Genomic DNA, 19,927 nt, shown 5'->3' with positions numbered 1-19,927 from the left:
AAAAGATGCCGTGGTGTGTGGGGCCTCTGGCTTCCCTCGCCTGAATGAACGCTGGTATGTGCTCTGCACTTGGAGGGGGTCACCATTCATTCTTCTACAAATGCCAGCAAGCAATGTGACCTGGAGCAAGTTTGGCAGCGGGGAAGAAGTCCCAGAATAGTGTTCTTCAGTGAGCTCTTCATCTTTTTTTCAGTAACAGAATCAGCTATTAAAGTTTGCTGCTAGTAATCCCATCACAGCTCAGAGCCAAATACAGATCTGTTCTTTTTATAGCCTTCTCATAATCAGAGGAAAACTCTGACTGAAAGAAGAGAAGGGCAGGCAAACGTCATCACCCAGAGCTGCTGCAACAGCTGCTGACAGCGAAGGACTCAGATTGAGAGATGGTCCATTTACAAACCCCACTCGAATAAAATTAAAACTCCTAAGAACGCTAAAAAAAATAAAATATTTAGTATTTAGAGGACTTGTATTTGTGCACACAAATAAAATCAGGAAAGATTAACACTTTAAAAACTTGGAATCAGCTTCTAATCTTAGATCTGCATAATTTTTCACGAAATAAGATGGCTGTGGAGCTACTTCAGCCATTTATCCAGTGACTTCTAAGCGTCTGAGAATGAGCGCTTGTGTCTAAACATTTCTGTAATTATTAACACCCTCCCAAAGTTTTCTCTCAAATTAAAGAAGAAAAACTGCACTTCAGTCCACACTGTTTGGTTTAAAATCCACTGTGGGGTTGTACAGAGGTAGTGGGCCCCACAGTGGCAAATACACATGACCATAACTGCATGATTATAAAGTTCATGAAACCCAACCTCAGAATGAATGAGCAATAAATGCTAATCAGAAAATATAAAGACAGTTATCCGTTGACTCTATGGACTTCCCCGTATAATCTCGGGTCATCCAGTTCCATCTTTTTGGTGATTCAAACTGCAGCTGCTCGACTTCCAAGTGATCCGACGGAAGGACAACAAGTGTTCCAGCCCAGCTGCACGAGCTGAGGTCATTTTTACACAGTCTTTGAGGGTCTCTGTGAATATGCTCCACAGCAGATTACACATGAAATCAAACCCCATCCTTGGCCTCCAGGTGATCCCCTAAAAGCTAAAGGTGACAGGTCTCTGGAAGAGTCTGATGGCCCACATGAAGTCCACGTCTGAGGGGTCAACTGTGAAGGTTATCTGCCCCAAATGATTTTTTTTTTTTTAATATTTACTTTATTGTTTTTATTATTATTATTTGGAGATTTTAAAAGATGTTTCTGTTATGTAAAACTTTTTAATGATTGTAATTTTTTGTTTTTTAATGTGTTTTTTTTTTTGTATTTTTGAATAAGATCCAGATGTTTTAAAATAATTCCGTTATCTATTATTTTTAGTTACTTTTGTTTTCATGTGTCCTCGTTTTTTTGTTTGTTTGTTTGTTTTTGTTGTTTGTTTTGCGTGAACTTGACCCTCACAGCTGATTGGTCGGAGTGTAGCCAACGCCTTCTGAACGAGCAGCCAATCGGAGACTGCGCTCGCTGCGGGCCGGTTCCGGTGATCGCAGAGGAGGAGGTCTGTGTGTCAGTGTGCACCGTGCGCACCGGGCGTCTGTCCTTCTCCACCTCACCGAGGAGTCGTGTTAGATTAAAGCGGAGATTCACCGGGGAGCAGCCGGCTGTGTTTAACACTCATTTTGAAGAAGAAGAAAAAGAAGATGGACCCGCTGGTTGCTGCTATTGATCAGGGCACGAGCTCCACGAGGTTTCTGGTGAGTTTTAGTGAAGTTTTCATGTTGTGTTCAGGGACCGGGAGAGCAGCTGGGACAGCAGACCACAGAGACTCTGTCCTGTGCTCAGAGGCTGTGGGCAAACAGCTGTAATCGTGGATGAAGTGCAGATCAACACGTGACTTATGTCTGTGTTGTGCTGCCCTCAGAAACAAGCTTGTACATCATGATGTTTCTATTTAAACAGAGATTTAAATAGAAAAAGCAACCAGTGGACTGGAGCAGCACACTGACCTGTAGCTTCCACCTGCTTTGGGTGGTGTTCAGGTGCATGTACAAACAGTTAAAATCAGTCCAGCTGAATGATCACTTTGAACAAATTTGGACTTCCTCAACCAGGTCAGCTGGAAGATTGAGCTTTGGCACAGAGCAGCAGCAGTGAGGGGCTCAGAGGAGGTAAAAGTGCTGTTAGAGTGCACAGAGAGAAACTCAGATGTCTGGGTTTTTCTGACACGTAAGAGCTTCTTCTCATAAATGACTTTCTTTTCTGTGCTTAAGATTTAAACGTCCACAGGTGCTGAACTCTCTGAAAGCACCTTTGATCCTTAATAAAGGCCTTTCCTGTGTCATCATCAGCTGACATAACGGTCGTTCTGAGCAGCAGTAAAACTTTAACCTTAACGCCTGATTTTGACTCTTGACCATTTGGCTGCGGATCGACTGCAAATTTGTCACAGAGCCTTCGTTTGTGTGTACATGTATAATAATCTCATAAAAACAAACTTTATTGTGTCTTTACGGTGTTGCCTGTGCTACTTTGCGGTCCAGTCTCATTGTGTTAGTCCAGAACATCGATTCATAACACCCCAGAGGGTCTCAGTTGGATTCAGGTCTGGAGAATGTGAGACAAAGGCATCAGTGCCTCCATCATCCAGGAACTGTCTGCACACTCCAGGGACTGTCAGACCTCCTGCACAAACAGGAGGTCTGATAACCTGGCGTGTAACAGAAGTCAGGGTGCTGTTGGCTAGCACGTGGAGGCCTGCATGACCTTCCAAGGATACGCCTCCCCAGACCATCACTGACTCACTGCCAGGCTGGTCATGCTGGATGATGTTACAGGCAGCATAACATTCGCCATGGTGTCTCCAGACTCTGTGAACCTGCTCTCGTCTGTGAAGAGAAGAGAGCATCAGTGGTGGACCTGCCAGTTCTGGTGTTCTCTGGAAAATGCCAGCCAGGCTGTGAGCACAGGTCCCACTAAAATGCCCTCATGCCACCCTCACAGAGTTTCTGATATCTCAATCAGAGACGTACCTCTGACTCTGGCTGTACTCCTCCTGATCCACCTCGCATTAATAAACAGATACCGTTCCTGCTGCTGGGTCTACTCCACGCTCCTGACACTGTGCCTGGAGACACGGCAAACAATCGGCTTCCCAACTGAAATGAGGACATGAGATGAAGCGCTCAGGGTGAGCAGTTTGGAGGCAAAGTTAGAGAGGGAAGGCTGAGATGGTTTGAACGTGTGTGGAAGAGGGAAAGGGGGAAGAGGAGGTTCACAGATGCAGAGGGTTGGGTGAGGGATGGGGTGAGATGGAGGGAGGTTATCTGCTTTGGCGACCCCAGAAGAGCACAGCAAAAAGGAGAAGAAGAAGACCTGGAGACTTTGATATCCCTGACGCTTACCTGACTTTGAGTTATGCTCTGATGATCCAGCGTTCCCTTCCTTTTTTTGAGGTGTCATTAACAGTCAGAAGGGCAGAATACGTGTCTAAGCTGTGGGTGGATGATTGAGAATCAGTACTAGAGTCAGCAGCTGACAGTGGAGTTGAAATCAAGATGAGGAACTCAGAAGAGAAGCAGCTTTATTGCTTTATTTGTGTATTTGTCACAGGTTGGGTCTGTGGGTGCAGAGGACCTTGTTTTATATACTTACTAGTTTTTGAGTCAGTGAGCGTAGCCCCGTCCTCTGTGGGGCCGCAGCACTGATTGAAATTTGCAATGATCAGTATTTGTGAGGTCACATTTTTTGGGAGCAGGTAAAACAAAAAAAGTTCAGACGGAGTTCAGTTCTCATCAGTTTTCAGTAAGCGTGATGATTCAGACTTTTAACACTGATGGTGCAACACTGAACTAAGATGACATCAGACGTCCTCCTTGCATCAACGCCCTGTCTCTTTTTAAAGGCTGAGTTTGTTCCTGTTCGATTTCCAGTGTAAAGTGAGTCAGGGAGTCTAAAGTTTAGACTTTAGGGTTGAAACTACTCTTGGATCGCATGTCCTAAAAGCGTAACAAGGATTTCCTGTAGCTGAGTGAACGCAAGGGGAGAGGAGGGTGGTGCTTCACAGAGCTTTATCCTATTACTTAATCAGAAGAAATGCTGACTTCTGTCTGACTGCAGGTGACAGGGAAAGTGCTGCCTCATGTTAATTCCCTTCTTCTCTACAATACTCTGGCAGCACCCTGAGGCGATCGAGCCAGTGATCAATATCGTCTTTCCACTCCTCAGTGGGTGGAAGGAAAAACATAACTGGAAAAATTAAAGTGTCGCAGCTTTAATTTGCTCCCTAATTAAATGAAGCTTTTAATATTTCTGTTCCTGCTTCTAATGAGCTGTGTTTCTCTGCAGGTGTTCAATGCAAAAACAGCTGAACTGATCAGTCACCACCAAGTAGAGATCAACCAGAGTTTCCCCAAAGAGGGGTGAGTGACTCGAACTTCACATTAACACAATTAGACGCTGTGTGTATCCACCATATTGTCCTGGTGCGACAAATTGCACACCTATGTGCAGTATTTATTATCTCTGCACACCCAGCCCAAGATCCGTGTTGCTTGAATAGTTGGTGCAATAACAGGATGCTTTGCACTTCGAGTCTTTGTGCACTCACAGGAGTCCAGTTTTCAGGTGACGGCTCAGTTGTCTACTGAGGCTGAAGCTGGTAAAACAAAAAAACGATGCCATCAGCAAGCTTATGATAAAAACGCTGTCCTTTGATCAAATGTCGCTCATTCAGCTGAGAAACAGAGAGCAGAGGAGAGAAACTAATCACAGAGATTCATCACACTGGGCCTTCAATCAAATATGTGCACACGCTGAAGATAAAGAATAGAAATACAGGAGTTTAGTTTTTATGTTTTATTTTTTAAAATGTTGGTTTGTTGGGGGATGTGCAGTTTGAACAAGCTGTTCTTGAGAAAGCTGCAAGCCATTGTTGAAAGGCACCGTGGCACAAAGTAAACACACTTTCATTCTTTCATTCATTTTTGGCAATGCTGCGGTCACGGGACTGCGAGAACCACTGTAAAAGCTTCAGCTTGTCTTTGGGAGTAGTTCACAGATTATTCTTTGAGCTGTTGTTAATTTTTTTTCACCTGCATGTCTGATAACAGGACATGTTTGTTAACAGCAGATATTTCCACCTGCATGCCTAACAGTTGAAAAATAAAAAATTCTGTCCACATCACTTCCTGCCCACCACTCTGAAACACCTCTGTCTCATCCACATACTGGTTTTCAGTAATGCACTAGCTGACTTTTTTGATGTGATAGCAGTTAAGTTTACCTGCTTATCCATATAGAGGCTAAAGCTTCCTCCTGCAGTCACACTGAATTTCCTTTGTAGTCAGCAAACCTGCAGGTTTCTTATCCTTCAAAATCTCATCCGGACCGCCACTGTTTATCACTTTCATTCACATATTTTCACTTACCAATATAATATAACCCAATGAAAATATCTCAAACCTCTTAATATTCTTTCTTCTGAATTTTAACTCTTGCTTTATATAGGAGTCTTTCGCAGTTGCACAGATATGTATTGATAGAACTGTAAAGCTTGTAACAGCAGCACCTCCCCCCTCCTCTGCCATCTTTTTACCAGGCTACTAAGTTACAGTTTAACCACCTTTTAATCACATAACTTCATTTGATATGTAACAAACTGAGTCTAAGGTCCAGGTTTTATTTTAGTTTTGTTCCTAACAAGCTGGCATGTGTGATATGTGTTTTTATGTGATTTAAAAGTGGCTGATAAAGACCCGGTACAAGAGACAGACTAACCGGCTATACTGCAGATCCAGAACACCCAGACAGAAATTACAGCAGGCTGTAAACTTAAGGTGTTTTCTTCCTGAATGCAAATCTCACAAAGCTGCAGGTGATCATTCGGGCCGTGGAACCATGGAAACATCTACAAGCGAGACTTTTTCTCTGTGAATGAAGTCACCTTTTTACAACCTTAAAATATAGAAAAAATTAAGGATTTCTGTCAGAAGAAATTCTAACATGCACGTATACAGGTTAGACAGTTGTAACAATGTCTTTACAGGTCTGAGTAAAAAATCAGAAAACTGCAGCTCATCCAGAGTGAAGTGGATAACTCCCCTTGTTAAATCACTGCATTGGCTTGGCTCTGGCTTGTGTGCCAGATCATAGTTTTTAAAATACTTCTATTGGTCTATAAAGTAGTAAATAGGCTTCAGCCTGATTTTATGTAAAAATGTACTCATCCCCTGCAAAACACCCAGGTTTAGAAGACTCTAACATCATGCTGTGTGTTCCCAGATTTAGAACAAAGCAAACTGAAGCAGTTCACGTTTTAATTTGATCTTGATTATCATGTTTTTCATAAAAATTTGAAGCACTCTGGATTGCCTCAGGCCTGAAAAGTCTCAAAACTTCATCTGTCCCGGATTTCAAACTGGTTTTAAACATGCACGCGTGTATTTTCTGTGTTTGCGTGTTGGTCAGATGGGTGGAGGAGGACCCGCGGGAGATCATGCAGTCTGTTCACGAGTGCATCGAGAGGACCTGCGAGAAGCTCTGCAAGCTCAACATCGACGTCTCCAACATCAAAGGTGGGACGCTGACGGGCGGATGAGAGGGGGTAGAAAATGTGTTAGCCAGAGGGCATCGGGGCAAATTCATTGATATTTATCTTTTTTTTTTTGTTTCCAGCGGTGGGAGTGACCAATCAGAGAGAGACGACCCTGGTTTGGGACAAAGACACCGGCGAGCCGCTCTACAATGCCATCGGTGAGAGCGTCAGCGTCAGTATTTTAGGATTTCTACATTGGTGTCAGACTCACTGAGCTGTAAAAAAGTGGATTGTGTAATGTGGGAAACGACCCGGGGCATGACTTGATTACATTAGGTTGAAGCATCCTGTGTCGTGTCTGTTCCTGCCCCACCAAAAACCATCAGAGCTGTGATCCAGCAGCAGTCACTCCCACTCACACAGGCTTTCAGTTTAAAAAGCCAGTTTATCAGCGAGCTCTTCACTCCCCTGATTCAACTGAGGGGGGTGTTGTGTCAGCTGTTCACTGTTCAGAGCACTGCTTGACCTACGAACAGCCAACAAAAGCTAGCAAAGTTTGTTTTTTTTAACAAAAATGTTAGTGCTTAACTTTTCACAGCAGGAGTCTAATTTTTTTTTATGTCTAATATCCCCGTTCAGGCTGGAAAATAAACTGCAGTCAACAGGATTTACAATGGAGTCATATATAAAATAAATTCAGTTCACTTTTATTTATATAACACCAAATCACCACAGCAGTTGCCTCAATCTCTCTATATTGTGAGGTAAAGACCTTAAAATGACACAGAGAAACCCCGTACAATCACACCACCCGCTGTGAGCACGCACATGGTGACAGTGGGGAGGAAAAACTCCCTTTTAACAGGAAGAAATCTCTTCAGTCTAAATACCAGCAATCACTTTTTGCCATGACAACAATGACAATGTGTAGAAAGATAGTAAAAATAAGTCCAGATTCATTGTGTCAGTTTGTTGCTGTGATCAGAAGCTGACAGACAGATGTTGTTAAATCCAGTTTTCCTGGTTTTTGGTGTTATTAGTGGGTCTGATGATATAACCTGATATCAAACTGTTTTTAGCAGCTATCTTATTGATCTGCTCTGTTTGGGATAATTTACTATCTATTTGTAGTTTGCAATAATTTGAAGTTTAAGTCGGGCTCTCAGATTAATGTTAGCCATTTTCAAAAAATGCACCACAGCATCATCAGACAGAGGTGCAGAACTCCCATATCCAAGTTAGGTTGAAAATTACACAGAATTTAACCTGCTGGTTTGCTTGCACAAAGTCCACACGGTCTCCTGTTTTGCCTCCTGCGGGATTTACTCGAGCAAAAGTTGTATTTTCATAGCAGCATTTTACTTTCCTGCTGTGCTTTGTGTGATGAAGCTCAACTGGGGAAAAATCCTGACCTGGTTCTCCAGCGTGCTCCAGAGTTCATATGTGAAAACGACCACACAGCTGCACCAGCAGCTTGGCTAGTAGAAGTATATATAATAAAATATCACACATTGAAACCTTAGACAGGAAGGGCTCAAGTTTAGCTGGTTAATAGTGACCAATCTTTCAAAATAAAAGCGAGGACATTGTTCACTAATAAATTGTGGATGGCCTTGTTCTTCCAGAAAGAAATAAAGAAGCTAAAATTAGAGTAGGGATTATGCCCATGCCCATTCAAATAAACCCTGGGAACGCTGAGCTGAGAGTCTCAGTTCTCATCCATCCTGAAAAAGACCTGGAGCTCTGTTGCCTTGGATCCTCTTTGAGGTTTAACCACAGAATTTAAATGAAGATCAGGTCAGAGGGCTGTAAGGAGCGTGATTAGTTAAACAAAGTTTTCGTGTTGTCTCAAACCTCAGCTGGTCCTCCTCATTCCTGCCATTTCTTTAGAAACTGAGGAAAATGTTTCCTGATTACTCAGTTTTTGTTCATTACGCTGAGACAGCCTGGCCTCTGATTAAAGAGTTAGTCTTTATGAAGCTTAGATCTACAACTACATATTGAGGTTGCTGTTTTCTCACAAAACTAATGCCGATGTTTTGGGTTCCCGTGTTTGAATCTTTCCCCTCTCCTGCTTTGTGTTTAGTTTGGCTGGACCTTCGTACTCAGTCGACAGTAGAGAGGCTCATTAACAAAGCTCCGGGAAGAAACAAGAACCACCTCAGGGTGAGAGATGATTGATAAGAAATTGGTAACAGCTTAATCAGGGCAAGTTGTGTGGGTCAGAGGAACACTTGGGGGTGTAGTAGTGTAATCAACTTTGAATCAGAAATCTGAAAGAAGGCAGGGCTCTTGCTTTCTTTGCTGAAATATCTTTCTGATCTCTGTTTCTACTGTCTTAATCTCCACAGCATAAAACAGGCCTTCCCATCAGCACCTATTTCAGTGCGGTGAAGCTGCGATGGCTGCTGGACAACGTGGACGAGGTGCACGAGGCGTTCCTGAGCCAGCGTGCCATGTTTGGCACGGTGGACTCCTGGATCATCTGGGTAAGACCTGAACCTGTGCCTCTACTTCTGTCATGAGTGTGTGATTTGTTCTTTTAACACCCCCACCCCTCCACCCCTCAGTGTCTGACAGGGAGAAAGAACGGCGGGGTCCACTGTACAGATGTTTCAAACGCCAGTCGCACCATGCTCTTCAACATTCACACCATGGACTGGGATCCTGAACTCTGCAGGTGATTCACACTATACCCTGCCCTGACTGTATATAAGGGATGGGTGCCACAGCCTATCCAAATGTTTTGGGCACCGCCATGTTTGATTGTGGAGCCAGAGTGACCATATTTGCACGAAGGGCCTGAAAAGCTGTGTTATTGGCTAATGCTAGCTAGCTAGGTTAGCAAACAAACTATATAAGAGCATCAGAAAGCCAACCAATTAGTGTTGATAGCATTAAATAACAACTGAATTGATCTGAATTAAATATTAGGTAACAAAAGGCTCCAACAGCACAAACACAGAACAGAGGTCTAGTTCTGGCCGGGTGAAGCCTAGCAAAGAGCTAGCAGCTACAGCCGCCTGTGTCGCCATCCAACTGTCAGTCAGAGACGCCACGCCCCTAATAATGCAAACTTTATTACAACTTAAACAGATGAGCGATGTGTATGTTATGTCTTTATTTCTGCTGTAAAGTTGGATGTTTTGGGGATGGACTCAGTTTTTGAGGCAGTCTCAAGTGGCCGTTAAAGGAACTGCAGTTATTGGTTTCGTGTTTTAGCCCTGGAGGTTGCTGCTTAATTGTCACACACAGAATAAAGCATTTAAGGTTATCGTCTGCATATCTGTTTGCACACTCCAGTAAAAGCTCATTCACTTCCCATTCAGGGAGTTAATGAGCCATCTTTTATTTTACGCAGTCGGCTGAGCGTTGAAGCAGTGGAAAAAACGCTGCACAAATACATTTTATTTCTTTTGAGTCATAAAAGCACAGAAAGAACGGACTGGTCTTCACCTGATTATTCAGAGTCGGCTCTCCAGCTTTAGTGAGAGAGAAACAAACACTGTGTTTTAGCTCCATTCTCTCGAAATCCTCCTCCAGATTTGATTTCAGTCATTTTGGTGATTATAATTTTTCTTTCTCTTCTTCTTCTTTTTCTTCTTATCTTGCTGCTCTGCTTAGAGGTTGCTAAAGTGGCTCAGGTGCCTTCATGCAGATGTAACCATCCCAGTATGGAAATAACCTGAGTCATATATTCGATTGTAAAAGATTTTACACCAGACATCCTTCCTGTACTGGTGAGGAGCTCTCCTGTAGTTTGCTTTTGATTGCTTGTAGTTTTCCCGGGCGTGCCAATCCTCGTTGCCCCCTACGTTGAGGCTGCAGGTTGCCCTTGGAGACGGGCTGGACGGGCTTAACTTGGCATCCGATCAATGTCTGCCTTGTTTTTAATTGATTTGATTTATATTTAAAGTTTAAAGAAACCTCGTGTGAAAAGCTACATTTTTAAAGTCACATTGTTGCCACTTTCTCCTTTGTTGCCTGTTCTTCCTCATCTGCAGCAATCTGGGGATTAAAACACAGAACAACAGGACAGAAACTACAACAAAGACCTCATCAAAAAAAAGAAAAACTATAAGTGCCTTTGTGTTTGTTTTTATTATAAACCTACAACCTCATGACAGCCTCCTGCTGTGCTCCTTTCAGGTACTTTGACATCCCGATGGAAATCCTGCCCAGCGTCAGAAGCTCGTCTGAGATATACGGCTGGATGGTGAGCTCAGATACGCCTCACATCACGCTGCGTGTTTGTTTCTGTGACACCATTTGTGTTTTGAGGTCACAGACATGAAACGACCTCTTTTTCCCTCTACAACTTAAGCAAGAGATATGTGAAATCTGTGCAACCTGATACCGGCACGAACCATAAATATTTCTGGTGAACGCTCTCGTTAAATGTTGTTATTACTGTAATGGCTATAAAACTTGATAAGAAGCATGAGGAGAGCAGATAATGTACAGACAGTGTAGATAGTGAAGGTAGCCGAAGATTTCCAGATGAACGTTTATTATTCTGATGGATTTATGCTGGACAGTTTTTTTTCGATACATCCAGATGCATGCATGAGTTCACCCCATCCCACAATTTTTAATTAATTACATTTAAATTAATTCAGTTGTTTATTTTTCCTACATAAATAATATAAATTAGTGTTTTTAACTTGACCCTCTCCATATAAAGGATAGTTGCCACCATGCTGGACTTCTGAAGGTGGATTCCTACGTTACCAACTAAACCTATCTGGCTTGGTTAGCAACCTACAGCCACATACTGTGTGGGTACAATGTATGTCTAGAATTTCCCCAAAACTGGAGCTTGGACTCCTTGGACAGTCTGGAAGTATGAATCGACGCACAGCAGTCGCGTTATTGGTCAGATAATTGTACTTAAAATACTCCAAAAAGCCCCCAAAGCACAAACTGTTTAGAGTAACGCAGACTCTTTGCCTGAAATATATTTGGACTTCCAGAGGTCCATTTTAAACCCTGTCCATGGCCCTTCAGGGGTGCAGGCACCTCGTCCATGGCCGATGGACTCCTCATCATTAATACAGTTTTGTTTTGTTTTTCTGTGCAAATGCACGTGTTACATGTTTGTTGTGAATCACAACACAGAAATATTTTCTGCATGTGTGTGTATATGTAGTATATTTGTGGAGTGTAGCTGTTTAAAATCCCATTCTGTGGCCTCTCCCTGATAAACATCGTGATAAGAAGCCGTGCGGCTCGTATCTCATCTCCCGACAACATCGTTGACTTTAATGTTGAAGGTTTTTTATGCAACGTGCTCTGTGGACTGAGGTCCAGAGATCAGCTGAAGCAGCTGTTTGTTTCTCCCTCAGCCTCATTGATCGGGTCATTTTTTTTCTTTTTTGCCTCTTCACGTATCGTTCCATGCAGGACCGACCTCTTTAATGACTGGAATTAATGAATAAATAATCAGTTCTGATAAAACTAGAAAGGGTTTATTTAGGTTAAAATAATAAAAGTATCCTATGCTCACTTTGACTCTTGTGGAGCTTTATTAAACTGTAATTACCACTGATAACTCAGTGTGATGCATACAGGCCTGATTCCCTGCACAGCAAACGCCCTCCTGCTTCATCCTAAAGGTTTTCATATCATTCTTTGTGTCGCCCTGAGCTCAGCAGTCATTTATCCAGAATCTAAACATGTCCACATTTCTGTCTCCTAACCAGAAATCCGGCTCACTTGCAGGAGTTCCAATTTCAGGGGTAAGAGCTTTTCCCTCTTATGCAACTTTGTTTAATGAGCCACATCTGTCTGTGTTCAGCTGCGAGGCTGTCGCTGTGGTGGAGCAACACATGGCTCCCTCCCACTTTTTGTTTTCTGAGTAGAGACCATTTTGCTCGACCAATGAAAAATCTGCCCTGTGACACCTCAGAATGAGCTGATTTGTTTTGTATGTAATGAAGCCAAGCAAAAGCGGTATCTTCACACTCTCTTTCACAGTTCAGGCCCGCCAAGTACACGTGGGCGGGTCTGAACTAGCTCCATAAGTACAGGAGATATCAGCAGGACCAGTTCAGGGCTGCAAAACACATTTAAGCTGCAACCAAATCAATTTTAAAGGAAAATAACCGTCTCTGAGCATCAGCATCATGAGGTCTGTCGTAGTTTGAATGAGCTGCAGCAGTTTCATCTCTGTAGAGTAGAGGAACAGAAACAAGCATTGGTATCCTGGTTGTTTGATCTGTTTTCTCATAATTCCCTTGAAACTTAAAAAGTGCATTCTGGGTACATTTTAATGGTCATATCACTATGTAGGTTTAGTGGGGTAGATCAGAAACACACTGTACCATATTGAAGGTCTCCTTTTCACTGACAGTTTCATAGCAAGGTCATTTTCTGGCTGTGGGTTTAAAATTATGTTAACTGCTGGGTTGGAGCTTCCAGGATGAAGCAGATGGGTTTGCGGTTGTATCAACTCATCTCTGACTGTTTACACGTCCTGCTTTATCTGTCAGTGTCTCGGTGACCAGTCGGCTGCTCTGGTTGGTCAGATGTGCTTCAACGAAGGCCAGGCCAAAAACACGTAAGCACTCTGCTCCCTTCTTTATCACAGTGACGTCAATTCATTGTTTTTCGACGTTCAATACAGAGATTGTGTTTTTTCTTTCCAACTTGACAAAATGCATTACATGACATTTGAGGCTGTTAATAAATGTCATCATAGGGATGTGTGGACTGGGTTAAATTGCACTACACTGATACGATTGAGTTCTCTGCAAATTCATGATGAAAATCACTGTTTCACTGCTTCCCATCGTGACTCCGTCTACAGCCTGCAGTGCAACACACTGAAATAATGGTGTCTCTGCTGTGTTTCAGTAAATTGTAAAGTTGCTGTTTTCACTCTAAAGAAAGGCAGTGTTTAGTAAACTGTAGCAGTTAACATACAAATCTATCAGTTTCTAACAAAACGCTAAGTCAGTGGATTTAATCATCGCTCAGTGGGTGCTCACTCTACTGAGTAATCTCCCCACCTCCTGACTCATCAACCCTGTGAGATAGAAGTCACAATAACTAACCCAAGAAAGGTGCTTGATTCGAGTCAGAAAGAGTACTCATTTCTTGATTTTTGTCCCCCGATTTCTGTTCCTGTTGCTAAGGTGTGTTTTAACCCAAACCACCTGCTTTCTCTAAATCTAACCAGCGAGTGGAAGTGGAAATGAAACGTAAAACAAATATACCCAGGTTGGCTGTAAACCTGCTAAAATGTGACACTACGGCCTCTCTGTCCTCCTCATGAGGACTCTGCATATCTGTTAAGTGTGGCGAATATCAAAAATCAAAACACCAGCGCACCCACGCTGTAGATGAATTAATGCCACTAATAAACCAAACGTGTCTAACTCTTCTGTTTTATTCTCATTGAAGGTATGGGACTGGCTGCTTCCTGCTCAGAAACACAGGCACCAAGGTAAGATGTTGTTTTTTAAAATATATATTTATTGCTATAACAATTTTAGTGAGAAATATTTCACCCTCTCAGTAATAATTTTCATGTGATCTGTCAGCCTGTGATCTCAGACCACGGCCTGCTCACCACAGTCGCCTACAAACTGGGAAAAGACGAGCCGGCCTGCTATGCCCTCGAGGTGTGTGGTGGCCTCTATTAAATAACTCTGATCGGTGATGGCTGTCTGTGCTCTGGTCTGATTTTTGGGGTCTGCTGTTTTTCTTGTTTCCTGCAGGGGTCGGTGGCCATAGCAGGGGCAGTGGTGCGGTGGTTGAAGGACAACATGGGGATGGTGCAGTCGTCCTCAGAGATCGGTACGTGCACTTCATCGTTGATTACATTCAGGACTCGCCGCTGGGGTTTGTGCTTGAATATCACGTCTGCCTCTGTCTCCTGTTGTCCTCTCTTTCAGAGAAACTGGCAGCAGCAGCAGGAACGTCGTACGGCTGTTACTTCGTGCCAGCTTTTTCTGGGCTCTACGCCCCCTACTGGGAGCCCAGCGCAAGAGGGTGAGCGAGTCGGCCCAGGCTCATTCTAAACTGAGGAAATCCTTTATGCTTGAACGCTTGTCGAAATGGTTATATTTCTATGTATAACAGTGCATGTGTTAAAAGATCAGTTACGAGCCTGGAGCTATGCCCTGAGGAACCCCAAAGCTAATGTAGGAAAATCCACACCCACATTTTGTGCACTCAGCATTAATAATAAACAGGATGGAAGCTGATTATAAACTCTGAGATGACACCCTCACTGGTAATCGAACAGGTGGGCTTTTTTGTAGGGATCTGTTAAGTGACTTATGCAGATGAGCTTCTACAAAACTTCTCAGCTGCTCGATATTTAAAGACATTTAGTCTATTCACATTAAATTTCAGTTCCTCAGATGACACAATAACAGAGTTTGGAGGATGCACATTTGGACTTTGTTTTTTTTTTTTTAAGCCTTAAATGAAGCTTCTGCTCCTTCTGATGTAAATCCTGTGTTTAGCAATCAGATTAGCAGTCTGCTTCTTATTTTTTTTATCTGTGTCAAAGTATAAACATGTGGGGAGAGGTTGTTTTAAGATCATGTGATTCTATATCTATCCAATGACAAAAAAACAAAAAACACAAGGCCACAAAAACATGACAGAGCTCGGCTGTACCGCCCAATTACACAGTAGTAAATGTGGAACAGTTTGTGCATGCTAATGTTTGGGCTCTGTATTAAAGTATTAAAGTTTTGCTCTCTCTGTTTTGCAGCATCATCTGTGGGCTCACACAGTTCACCAACAGGAACCACTTGGCATTCGCTGCTCTGGAGGCTGTCTGCTTCCAGACCAGAGAGGTGAGCCTCCTCTTCTCATCCCTAGAACGAGAAGATACACAAGAGTGTAACCGGGCTATCACTAAGCATTGATCACATAGGTGTAACATGAGTTTATGATACACACAGGTTTGCTTACTGAACACTGTATCAGAGTATGGTAGTATTTCAGCTAGGCTGAATTTCAGATGCAACAAGAGTTGCGGTTGGAGACGGATTTAAAAGCAGTAGTTGAAGTGTGTGTGTGTGTGTGTGTGTGTGTGTGTGTGTGTGTTAGATTCTTGATGCAATGAATCAGGACAGCGGGGTCCCTCTGACGCAGCTTAAGGTGGACGGAGGGATGACGTCAAACAGATTATTGATGCAGCTGCAGGCCGACATCCTCTGCATCCCTGTAGGTACGACGACTACACACACACACGCAAGGCTGAACCTGAACTTTAAACTGTCCATTCTGACTTTTGACCCATTTAAAACAAACAATTTGACATACAGGTCGAAGGTAAAGGCAGAAATGTACCTGTGCTAATTTTGCTGTGCGCACATGACGTGCCACCAGTTAAACATGAATTGACTTTACGCTCGCATATCTTCCTGTTCATTGGAATACTTTGCCAGCAGTGTGTAAGTGGATGATTTTATCACCTGTAAGATATTTGCCATCAAACTGAACAGCTGCTCCTTTTGATTGTTAGAGACTTTACTAGAGACTCTAATGTCCGCCTGGCTCAATGTGATGAGTTTAGTCACATGTAGAAATGACAAAATGTCCTCGCTGTCTGATGGTAAAGATCATTCTTTACTCACAGTCTGTACTTTTGAAAAAACAATCTGTCACTATCTGGATGACAGATCTGACTAGTAACACACAAAAAACAAAAACAGCAGCACTACTCCCCTGAGTAGTTTGGACATTTTACAAAACCACAACATGACCTCATGAACTGAAGATATATTAAAGGTACTTTTTGTAAAAACCAGTGTAGTACTAAAGGTTTTTTTTTTGTTCCCCTTCAGCTGCACTGAATTTGCCTATGTTCTGCTTTAATTTCTGTAACTTAGGCGTCAAAGTACCTAGTTAATTTCCAATAGCTGACTAGAAGATTTTATTTTAAAGAAAATGACTCTTTAAAAAGTCCGGCTGAAGTCCTCAAACTACATGGAAGCTTTTATTTTGAAAATGTCAACCCGATGACTTCCTACAACTAAATTTAAAAGAAATTTAAAAAACAAATCACTGACTTGAAGATTTCACCAAAAATATTATGAAAATGAAGACATTTTTGCATTTAAGTAACAACCAGAATACAGGAAGTGATGCGCCTGATCGCTCTCAGGGGGAGCATGTCTCTCTGTCACTCTCTAACCGTCCGTCTTATGTTGCTCCAGTTCGACCCACCATGTCCGAGACCACAGCTCTGGGTGTAGCCATGGCGGCGGGGGCAGCAGAGGGCGTAGGCGTATGGAGCCTGAGTCCTGGTCAGCTCCCACATGTCACATCTGAGAGATACGAGCCTCAGATAAACTCTGAAGGTAAGACTGTGAGACTGTAAGACACACAGATAACAGAACACGGAGCAGGACGGCCTCAAGTTTTGGTTAATGTTATGCAGCACTATGTTATTTAGAATTTACAGTGTCAGCAGTTGTTTCTGTTTGACCAGATGCTGTTAAACATTTACAGTGAAATAAAACACTGTGTAAAACATTAATTAGCAGTTTAATCGATTAAAGTGAACCTAAAGTTGGTTTTTATCCCGTGACAGCGACATGCTGCAGGAGTCAACATCACTGATGGTTGATTGGCTGGCTCCTCCCCCCTTCAGGCACATGATGGTGTTTTTCTTTGTGCAGAGAAACTGTTTTTATTTTACCATCAGCTTTAAAATTAGCAGATTTCCGGTAAACTTCCCTACAGGCTGACAGCAGCCGTCCTCTCTCTGTTGCGGTGATACCTGTGGCAGAACATTTTTTCATAAATATATTCAGATGTGTTTATTTTTCAAGTAATGTAAATGTTCTTTTGTTATTTGCTGGGCAGTAAAATTCAAAACAATGTCACTCTGTGCTGTTTTGTGGTCTTTGCTTTGCGATGGCTTCAAATGTGAAGAGCTTAGAAATATTTGTGCAGTTTATTGTTTTTACACAACTTCAGCTTTAAATCAGTTTTGATTGAATCTGTGATCTCAGTGTTTTCCACTCAGTGACTTTTAAGTGTAATTTGCTGCATTTGGTGGATGTTACTATGACGACATGACTTACACTTGTTTCCTCGTCACAAACAGAGAGCGAGTACCGCTTCGCTCGCTGGAAGAAGGCCGTCCAGAAAGCCATGAACTGGGAGACCACAGAGCCCTGCTACAATGGCAGCGGTAAGCCACTGCATACAGGAAGTGACTTTAGCTGTTAACTGTTTCACTGTTGGAGAATTTCCCCCTCACTCTCTGACAATCTCCTCACTTACTGACAACAGGTTTAGGAAAGAATATGAACGGCGCACCCTGGGGGGTCCATCCCAGCCCTCCCCCCAGCAGAGCGGACCACTAAGGTCCGACATTTGCCGCTGCATGCCGTGTGTGACACTTGAGTTTCGACTTGGGGCATGTTTACATATTAAAGGCTTTACTAACACGGTGTGTTCACGGCTTTAACCGACACAGATGTCTTCACTCGTTAGAAACTAATTTAAAGCGGAACTGTTCTGTTCATTTTTATTCTGCTACAGCAGCTCTGCATGATTTATGGTTCAAAATAATGCTTCTCTAGCTCATGCTTGGACAACAAGCTGTTTTAGCCCCTCCCCCTTTAAGCCAACTCCCTTCCTACTGGCTGTCCTTATAAGCAGAATGCTTGAACAGCAAGTGAGCAGAGCTTCTGATTTTCCATCTCTCTGACATCACAGAGATCAAAGAATAGAAAAAACTGTGTGACACTGAGTGTTTAAAACAGCCTGCATAACAGGAAATAAGTTGAAGCAAAATAGGTCAAATTAATGATACTTTTAATCCTTCCTAAAGTTGTAAACAGAATGTGAGGAAACAACGCTAACTGAATTTCCATAAATCTTTTTCTCTCACGTTAACAGGAATTACGTGCTACACTGGCTCACTGCACCACCTTGTGGTTCTTAGTGGTATTACATGACAGTACATTTCAATTTCACCTGATATTCTTGCAATGCAACACCACAGTCATCTCGTACGTAATGTCTTAGCGGTTAATTCTTCACATTCTGTTGTTTTTTATTCGTTTTAGAAGGTTTTAGAGTCTTTGACAAAGTTGTTTTTTGGGGTTTTTTTGTTTTTTTTGCAAAACCTACATTACAGATAAATTAAATCTGAGTCAGACCAGCCTGGTTGTGTGTGGGCATGCAACGGCAGTTATTCCTGTATGCCTCTACCAAGGAAGTCTTTTAGGATTCTTTTCTAAAACAAGATAGGTCAAAGTTAAAAAGCTGGCTTCATTTATTTACAGATACATCTACATATACTTTCAGGTGGTATACAGGAACTCACTTCCTGTCCCAGTTTTAGCCTTGATGGAGGTATACATTCTCACACTGCTCTGTTTTTCCTGCTGGTAAACCGCAATTGTTTCTATGACTTTTTAAAACGTGTGGAAATCAGGAGATTGCAGATCGCTAAGAGGTTTATGCTTTAACTTCTAAATCTGCAGCTAAGATGCTAAGTGTCCCACAGAGCTCCTTTGAGTCCACATGTTTAGTTTTAATCCTTTTCTTTAAACTAACTGCTTTGCTTCCAGAAAACAAAAGTCTGTCAGTGTTTGTTTGCTCTCTGAGACTCGTTTCTGTTCGCCTCACAGGTCACTCGCAGTAACTTTAAACTGTGTGGAGCCACATTTTGGTGGGAACATGAAGATTGTGGAGTACGGTGATGATGGGACTGGACGACTGCTCGATCCAGCCTGCGGTCATCTTCAGTGACGTGCAGCCTCCCAAATGCTCTGAACATCCAGCGAGCTTTTCACGAAGAACGACGCCACCTGCAGCCAGGAACAGTTTCTACACCGTCCAGTTAAAACAAACACGCCTTCAACACAGAGACTGCTGTAACTCCTCACTGCACCCAAAGGGAACCCTGGACTTTATTTTGAATGTGTTCTGTACATGATGTTGATGTTTAACCCCCAAACACGGAACAGAAGTCACTCATGGAGGGGACGAGTACTTTTAAGTCAGAAAACCGTCCTTTAAAAAAAGAAAATTCATTGTAATTTACTGCACTTCAATAACTGCAATCTGAAAGCCAGCTAATTCTTAACAGCACTTTATAATTTATCCTGTTTGTGGAAAACAATTTTTTTAAATCATTTTTGATGTTTTGAAGAAACAGGACTTTGACTCATTTATATTTAATTATTACACTTGATGACCTTTGAAGATCTGAGCTGTGGCACGAGCCATAAATACCTGGAGGATCATTTTCCATGAGAATAAAGCTTCTCCTCTGTGAAAGGGGGAAACATGGCGACTGTTAAATCCTGCTGATTTATTACTGCTGTTTGAACCCTTCAGAATCACCATGATGCCTCAAAAAGTTGTCCAAGTTAGAATAAACACAAAATGTACTTTTCATGTCT

At 42.5% G+C, this 19,927-nt stretch overlaps 1 protein-coding gene across 3 annotated transcripts; it reads left to right on the top strand.

Annotated features, from left to right (window-relative positions):
* Positions 1–1,545: 1,545 nt before the first annotated feature.
* LOC116335021 (glycerol kinase-like) lies at positions 1,546–19,920 on the top strand. Of its 3 annotated transcripts, XM_031758603.2 has the most exons (20): positions 1,546–1,758; positions 4,349–4,422; positions 6,470–6,576; positions 6,677–6,754; positions 8,623–8,702; positions 8,888–9,025; positions 9,107–9,216; positions 10,686–10,752; positions 12,239–12,274; positions 13,028–13,095; positions 13,941–13,983; positions 14,081–14,161; positions 14,258–14,336; positions 14,435–14,531; positions 15,265–15,349; positions 15,606–15,726; positions 16,718–16,861; positions 17,614–17,700; positions 17,802–17,876; positions 19,151–19,920. In XM_031758603.2, the coding sequence occupies exons 1-19, from the start codon at positions 1,705–1,707 to the stop codon at positions 17,873–17,875; spliced, it is 1,623 nt and encodes a 540-aa protein (XP_031614463.1). In that variant the 5' UTR covers positions 1,546–1,704; the 3' UTR covers position 17,876; positions 19,151–19,920. The 3 variants fall into 3 exon arrangements, 2 of the variants coding, with proteins under 2 accessions (XP_031614463.1, XP_031614464.1); XM_031758604.2 differs by lacking the exon at positions 17,802–17,876 and having other exon boundaries at positions 1,547–1,758; XR_005608623.1 differs by lacking the exons at positions 17,802–17,876; positions 19,151–19,920 and having other exon boundaries at positions 15,606–15,722.
* The last annotated feature ends 7 nt before the right edge of the window (positions 19,921–19,927 follow it).

Source organism: Oreochromis aureus, linkage group 16 (genome assembly GCF_013358895.1).
Source record: "Oreochromis aureus strain Israel breed Guangdong linkage group 16, ZZ_aureus, whole genome shotgun sequence".
NCBI classification, from domain to species: Eukaryota; Metazoa; Chordata; class Actinopteri; order Cichliformes; family Cichlidae; genus Oreochromis; species Oreochromis aureus.
This window is presented reverse-complemented; position numbering and strand designations above follow the sequence as displayed.

Coding starts and splice junctions, on each gene's coding strand:
- LOC116335021 (XM_031758603.2), top strand. CDS start 1,705: ATGGACCCGCTGGTTGCTGCTATTGATCAGGGCACGAGCTCCACGAGG. Junction 8,703..8,887: donor GAAACAAGAACCACCTCAGG/GTGAGAGATGAT, acceptor TAATCTCCACAG/CATAAAACAGGCCTTCCCAT. Junction 13,984..14,080: donor TCAGAAACACAGGCACCAAG/GTAAGATGTTGT, acceptor GTGATCTGTCAG/CCTGTGATCTCAGACCACGG.